The sequence below is a fragment of the Diospyros lotus genome, chromosome 7, assembly GCF_014633365.1.
Source record: "Diospyros lotus cultivar Yz01 chromosome 7, ASM1463336v1, whole genome shotgun sequence".
In the NCBI taxonomy this organism is placed as follows: Eukaryota; Viridiplantae; Streptophyta; class Magnoliopsida; order Ericales; family Ebenaceae; genus Diospyros; species Diospyros lotus.
The window spans coordinates 32,665,348-32,673,002 of NC_068344.1; the positions used below are offsets into that span (position 1 = coordinate 32,665,348).

Consider the following 7,655-nt stretch of genomic DNA (forward strand, 5'->3'; position numbering starts at 1 on the left):
AATAAAGAAATTTAACTAAGATTTGGATAATACAGATTTAGTGAATTTTATGTAAATAATTATTTATGAATAATTTCAACAGGAGTCTTCGAATACCATAACGTGCACGTTACAATCACTTCTATTAATTAATAAAATATTTTAAAATATCATATATTTATTTTTATTAAAAATATATAAAAATTAAAATAGAACACAATAAATATGCATTATTAAAGATAAGGGTACCTTAATCAACACCCATTACCATGGTGCCCTTTACCCATTATTTATATGTTTTGTTTTAAGAAATCTAAGTTATCCATCTTTGAGGACTGCGCAAAGTATAAACGGGCCTGGAAATAGACAAAGCCGACGCGACGACCGTTTGCCGTTACCCTTTCGTATCAAAAACGTCTCCCAGCATCTTGGACTGCACGAAATGCGGGACCCACCACTTTGTGTTTGTTCGGTAGGCATTTTTTATTTTATACCTATAATAAATGATAAACCCGAAATTATTTATTTTATTTATTTACAATTATTTCATATTTAAATATAGACAAAATAAAATTAATTTATATATTATTATTTTTGGGGGGGATAATAATTAATACAAGTAAAATGAAGATTCTTTATCTTCAGAGAGTTTCTTTTGTTTTGGCGTTTGCGTTAAGCTGAAAAATTGCGTCTTTTTTTGTTTTTGGGTTTTCGTTTTTGTTTATTGGAGAAACTAAAAAAAGAAATCACACCAACAAACAAAACGAAGATTGGTTGGCTTTCCTTCCATTTCTGCAACACCCAAGCCATACATGCGATATACATACGTGTATCTAATTCCCATAAAAGCAACCATTTTCCTCTTCATTTTCCCGGAAAATCTCCTGCAGATTTGAAGGTTATCGAAGACCACTTCGCCAACCAGATAAGTTCATTCTGTTTTCCTCCCACGCTCTCTTGTTTGTGTTCGTTCTGTTATCCTGTCAAGACACAGATATTGAATCTTGGGTCTATAGATTAGGTCTTTGTAGCTGAATAGTCAGAGCCAGTTTCTCTCTTTCTTCTCTCTCTCCATCTCTCCCTCTCTGAATTGGGGTTTGTGCAGAATTATCAGCAACGAATCCTAATTTGGAGGGAGGATTTTTTTTTTTTTTGGGTCATTTCTAGTTTTCTGGTGTTTTTTGTGCATATTGATGCAATACTGTGAGAACCCAATTTGAGTTTGGACCAAAATTGGGGGTTTCTGTTCTCTTTCATCATTGTTGGGCCAGATTTGAGGCTTTATACATCTTTACTAAGACCTTGGCTTGGGAAAGCAAGTTTTAAGGGAAATTTGTCTGTGAGGAGAAGAAAAGGTTTAGAGGTATAAATTTATGAGACTTGTTTGTTGAAGCCTTGATTTACAGTTATTCCAGGGTCTTCTGCTGCATTCGTATTTGAGTTATGGTGTTTTTAGATTTAAGATCTTTGTTCGAGTTTGCAGCTTTTCCATGATGTTATTATAGTTGGACTCATTGGGGTTTCAATTTGTAATGAAGTTATTATAGTTGGGTGAATCTGGGTCTATAGTTTCTGAGATTTGATTGTGGGGTTCATGATGGGGAAGCAAAATGGGAATAAGAAGAAGCAGGTGGGAGAAAAATCGGGTGTTTCAGGTGTGAAGGAAAGTAAGTTTAGGGCTAACAGCTCGAAAGCCTATGATGAAGATACAGCAGTGTTTGTTTTGATGGCACAGGAATTGAAAGATGATGGGAATAAGTTTTTCCAGAAGAGGGACTATGAAGGAGCCATGCTAAAATATGAGAAAGCTATCAAGTTGCTTCCCAGAAACCACATAGACGTCTCCTATCTGAGGAGTAACATGGCAGCCTGCTATATGCAGATGGGTCTCAGTGAGTATCCGAGGGCAATTCATGAATGTAATTTGGCTCTTGAAGTCACACCTAAGTATAGTAAAGCACTCTTAAAGAGAGCTAGATGTTACGAGGCTTTGAATAGGCTGGATTTGGCACTGAGAGATGTAAAAATAGTGCTGGGTATGGAACCAAATAATATCATGGCTACAGAGATTGAAGAAAGAGTGAGAACAACAATTGAGAAAAAGTGCATTACAGCTAATGAAATACCGATTGATTTGGTTCCAGAATATGTTGACCCAGTTCTTCCTAAATTATCAAAAGACAAAACACGAAAGAAGAAGAGCAAGAAATTGGAGGGGATGGCAACTGATGGTGAAACTGTGGACAAGGTTGAGGACAAAGCTGAAGAGAAGACTGATGGTGAAATTGTGGACAAGGTTGAGGACAAAGTTAAAGAGAAGAAGGCAGAAGAAAAGACTAATAATCATAGGGTTAAGGATGAATTTGAAGAGAAGAAGGCAGAAGAAAATACTAACAAGAAGGTGGTTAAGGATGAATTTGAAGAGCAGGCGGCAGAAGAAAAGGCTAACAAGGAGGTGGTTAAGGATGAATTTGAAGAGAAGAAGGCAGAAGAAAAGACTAATAAGAATGTGGTTAAGGATGAATTTGAAGAGAAGAAGGCAGAAGAAAAGACTAATAAGAATGTGGTTAAGGATGAATTTGAAGAGAAGAAGGCAGAAGAAACGACTAACAGGAAGACGGTTAAGGATGAATTTGAAGAGAAGAAGGCAGAAGGAACGACTAACAGGAAGACGGTTAAGGATGAACTTGAAGAGAAGAAGGCAACGGAAAAGACTAATAAAAAGAAGGTAAAGGATGAATTTGAAGAGACGAAGACAAAAGAAAAAACTAGTAAAAAGAAAGCTGAGAAAACCGTTGAGGGGATGAGGGTAGAAGTTGAGAAGAATGCTGAAGATAAAGCTGAGAAAACCGTTGAGGGGATGAGGGCAGAAGTTGAGGAGAAGAAGGCTGAAGATAAATTGGTTGTGGAGGAAAAAATAAGTAATGTTGTAGAAGAAGAGCCTAAAAGGAATATTAAACTGGTGTTTGGGGATGATATACGATGGGCTCAGCTGCCTTTCAATTGCAGTATTTTAATACTGAGGGAGGTTATACGTGACCGCTTTCCAGCCTCAAAAGCTGTTCTCATAAAATACAGGGACCAAGAAGGTGATTTGGTCACAATCACCAGTAATGAAGAACTGAGGTGGGCTGAAGCATCTGCTGATCAAGGTTCTTTGAGGCTCCATATATTTGAAGTTAAACCGGAGCAAGACCCATTCTATGGTAAAGTTAAAAGGGAGGAGGAGCTCCACAAGCCTAATTCCAAACACAGTAACTCTAGCAAGAATGGAAGTTTGGGGAAAGGTTATAAAACAGAGATGGGACCATCTTGCATCGATGACTGGATTGTCCAGTTTGCGCAGCTTTTCAAGAACTATGTTGGATTTAATTCTGATGCATATTTGGATCTTCACGAGCTTGGAATGAAGCTCTATTCTGAGGCTATGGAAGAAACGGTTACAAGTGAAGAAGCCCAAGACCTTTTCAACATAGCAGCAGAGAAGTTCCAGGAGATGGCAGCTTTGGCCTTGTTCAATTGGGGAAATGTTCACATGTCCAGGGCAAGGAGGAGAGTGTACTTTACAGAAGATGCTTCAAAAGAATCTGTACTCACACAAATTCAAACTGGATATGATTGGGCACAGAAGGAATACTTGAAAGCTGGAGAGAGATATGAAGAAGCTGTGAGAATTAAACCAGATTTCTATGAAGGCATTCTAGCTCTGGGCCAACAGAAGTTTGAGCAGGCAAAACTCTCATGGTATTATGCAGTTAGTACCAATGTTGATTTGGAAACTTGGCCATCTACAGAGGTTCTTCAGCTGTACAATGTTGCCGAGGACAATATGGAAAAGGGTATGCAGATGTGGGAGGAAGCAGAAGAGCAGCGTCTGAATGAACTGTCTAAGCCAAACAAAGTTAAAAACCTGATGCAACAGATGGGTATAGATGGATTATATAAAGACATATCTGCAGAAGAAGCTGCTGACCAGGGTGCAAACATGAGGTCGCAGATTAACCTTTTGTGGGGAACCATGCTCTATGAACGATCAATTATGGAATTCAAGCTAGAGCTTCCTGTCTGGCACGAATGTTTGGAGGTTGCAATTGAAAAGTTCGAACTTGCTGGAGCCTCTGCCACAGATATAGCTGTTATGATGAAGAACCACTGTTCCAACGATACTGCACTTGATGGTAACATATAAATGATATTCCTGAACAGCTTGCAGCATTTTTCTTTGTTTTTCTTTCCTTCCCATTTTTCCTTCCTTTCCTTCTATGTTTTCTTTTTTTATTCTTCCCTTTATCATTTGAATGCTAATGTCTCTGACCATGTGATATGGTTCCAGGCTTAGGATTCAATATTGATGAGATAATACAGGCATGGAATGAGATGTATGAAGCTAAAAGGTGGCAGAGTGATGTTCCTTCTTTCCGGTTGGAACCAGTGCTTCGGCGACGAGTTTCAAAACTTTATCATGTCCTGGAGCATGCATGAGTTTATTTTGATCATTCCAACTTCTGAAGAAGCTGGAAGATCGCTTATTGGTAGTGTGCATTGGCTTTTATCTGCATCCCACATACTACATAGGTAAGACCTCCTATAGTTCATTCAATCCAATTCATTTTGTGTACTTAGGTCCTCTAACTTCCATGTTTGTGATGCTGAAAGTTTTAGTATAAGAGTCCTCACCAGATGCGGAAATAATGTTCATGCAATACTTGAAAAATGTCATCCTAGAACTGTTGAGCACCTTGCTTTAGGAGAGTGCAATCACCAGCTAATGAGCCACTTTTGATTAAATGGTGCTTTACGACCTGTTACCTTGTGACCTTGAATAATATGTCATCACTCTATCAAGTCGGCTAGGTTGTTTCTCAATCATTTTAGGTGGGGAGCATAAATTTTAGTCCAGTATCCTAAAAAGTGATAAAAGCATGTGTGGATCCTCTCATGGTATTGGTTTCTCCAATTTGTTTAGCATAGCTGTTAAATGCAAAAGTCATCATCTTGAGGTATTCAGAAATTGGAATGGTGACCACATAAGATGATAATCATTCTTTGAAAACATTACACAAGTAATACCAAGTCATTCATCTAGGGGGAAAAAAAAAAAGAAAAAGAAAAAACAAGTCATTCATGAAACAGCAGTAAGGATATTACTTTCATACCAAATACATTTTAACTTGCCCTTGGCTAGTGTTACTTTCTTTAGTTTGTTTTTATATGGTGTCATATTTGCTTATATAATGTTTCATTTATGTCATTTTTCCTTTCACTTTAAGAGCTTGAGTTCTCACATGACCAACAACTATTATGATACTATAACTGGCCATTTGCACCATAATTTCTAGCATTAGTTAGACATTTTGCAGTTTCACTTATTTCTATTCATAAATGTAGCACATGCTCCAGTGAGTAATTGCTTTGGTAGAGCATAGAATGTGATAGGTGCTAGCAACTGAAAATGGGGAAAAGTATGCTAAATTTGAGGATTGTCTAACATATCATTGGATGCTAAGCGCAACGCTCTGTAGTGTCTTGTGATATTTGTTTGTGGAAGCATCCTTGACCATTATGATCATAATAAAGCTGAAGTCCTTGAAGAATGAATGTCTCATCGACAATCATACTAAGTGCTGGAATAAGTTCAATAGAGTGGCAAAATCAGTAACTGAAAGATTTTGGCTGAAATAAAGTTATGTGAACTGTATTGAGTTACTGGAAGAGGGTGAGCCTTGGTAGCTACGCTAAGGGTTCTCCTTTTTGACTGGAGGGTGATGTGTTCAAGTTGTGAAAAAGTAAGGGAAAGGCTTTGTACAAATTCAACCCTTCCCCAGCCCTCAAAAAGCAGGGAGCAGGGAACAGGGAAAGGCTTTTTACAAATTCAACCCTCCCCCTGCCCTCAGAAAGCAGGGAGCCTTGTGCACAACAAAGGATGGCCTTTTTGTACAGAGTTGGTTGAAGTGCTATCTTCTGATGGTAATAAATCTGAGAGGCATCACTGCATTCTTAATGATCATTTGCTCTAGAATTTCATGGGATTTCTGATGTTTTATATGAGAACTTCTGTGGCTCTCTTAACATCTGTTTATAGCCTGCATTAGCGCATAAGTATTACTGATATTTCTTTTGATTTTCTTAATTAGCACAATTACAGCACTGTTTCCTGAGGTGTCAAGTTTTCAAATGTTAAATGCAGTTGTCAAATTACAACTTGCACTTCTGTTTCATTCTTCTAGTCCTACTCAATCTATTTATTCTTTGGAGTTTACAGTACCCTTCCGTTCCAATTATTGTGCTGGCACCAGATAAACTCATCAGCTCCATAACATTCAACTGTTGAATCAGTAGTCCAGTTATAGAACATTAGACCGGATTATGGACTCAAGTTCATGTTGATTATCTTGCTCGGAGCTGCTTGATCTTGTGATATTTGATATATCCTGTTAGAAGTATCAATTCCAATTCTGTGTTTATAGCTAGTTGAGATGACTGCTTATCTGATGCAGGTTTTCATCCTACACAAGCACAAAGGTCTGGCTTCAACTTTGATCTTGTAGAAGGAAAAATCAATTCAACAGTTTCGTTGTTGTTTTTTTGTCAGTAAACAGCTTACCGACACCTCTTCTGAAGTAGCAGAAATTTCTTTTTCCTGGTTTCTGCCTTCCCCTGCATCGGTCTGCATTTATCTATGTCAGAGAACATGCAGAAGATTGCTTTTGTAGTCTGATTTCTTATTTATTTTTTGTTACGTGCTTTTGTAAACAGCCTTAGCATCTCATGCAGTTATTTTGTATTGAACCATCGAACTTAAATAAACTCCTTGCATATTATGGTCTTCACTCTTCCCTTGAATCTTCTTGTTGGAGATTTGTATATTTAATGCGGATATCCCTGAATGCAACCTCCGTTTCAATTTAAATCTTTTGGTGGCTAATTTAGCAATCCATTTTGGGTTCTGAAAAACCATGTTGGCACAATCATTCAAAGGCACACTGGCATCAGACACATGGGGTTATGATGCAACTAAGCTGTTTAGTGACCTTTACTTTTCCAGAATGGCTACGGAACTGCTTGGTTTAGGCATAGTAGGTGTAAAGCCTGTTGTGGTGCTTATTATCATTGCTAGAAAATCACAGTGACAGGTCTGCATTATTTCAAAGATACTTACGTTTCACCCCTATAGTTTGAATAGAATACACACGATTCACCACAATCATATAGTAGCAGTAGTTAGTAGTTTAGTTTAGTTTAGTAGGAGGAGGGTTGGGAGGCATGGTTTGATTCTTAACCTAACTAATTAGTTTCTTGTCTCTTTTTATTTAAAAAAAAGGGGAGAAAATATAAATTCGCATGGAAGCCACATTAATTTATTATCTATACAAGTAGATAAAATTGTGTATTCTAGAGTTAAAATAAAAGATCTAAGATTATTGTTCCAGTGAATGACAAAATTTTTTATTTAACTAACATTGTAAAAAGTCATAACTGTATAATTGAGAGAACCTAAGGAATAAAAATAGACAAAAATAATCTGTTACTCAACGCTGATGTAGCACTATCATGTTAGGGCAACAATAAGGAAGTGGGCTACACCACTGCCATGTCTTGTTGTTGCCCTAACATGACAGCGTCATGTCAGCGTCGACCAAGAGATCATTTCTCTAAGATTAGATTCAAATATTCTT

The 7,655-nt window shown here is 37.4% G+C and overlaps 1 protein-coding gene across 4 annotated transcripts; it reads left to right on the plus strand.

The window, feature by feature from the left end:
- Nucleotides 1-744: 744 nt before the first annotated feature.
- Nucleotides 745-6,809, plus strand: LOC127806777 (protein PHOX1-like). 4 transcript variants are annotated; one of them, XM_052344289.1, is made up of 4 exons: nt 745-2,518; nt 2,735-4,157; nt 4,313-4,554; nt 6,477-6,809. In XM_052344289.1, exons 1-3 carry the CDS (start codon nt 1,574-1,576, stop codon nt 4,459-4,461), a joined length of 2,517 nt encoding a protein of 838 aa, XP_052200249.1. In that variant the 5' UTR covers nt 745-1,573; the 3' UTR covers nt 4,462-4,554; nt 6,477-6,809. The 4 variants fall into 4 exon arrangements, with proteins under 4 accessions (XP_052200249.1, XP_052200250.1, XP_052200247.1 ...); XM_052344290.1 differs by having other exon boundaries at nt 745-2,464; XM_052344287.1 differs by having other exon boundaries at nt 746-2,464; nt 2,519-4,157.
- The last annotated feature ends 846 nt before the right edge of the window (nt 6,810-7,655 follow it).

Excerpts from the sequence above, each read along its gene's own strand:
- LOC127806777 (XM_052344286.1), top strand. The coding sequence starts at position 1,574 with ATGATGGGGAAGCAAAATGGGAATAAGAAGAAGCAGGTGGGAGAAAAA. Across the intron at positions 4,158-4,312 it reads CAACGATACTGCACTTGATG|GCTTAGGATTCAATATTGAT; the intron begins GTAACATATAAA and ends ATATGGTTCCAG.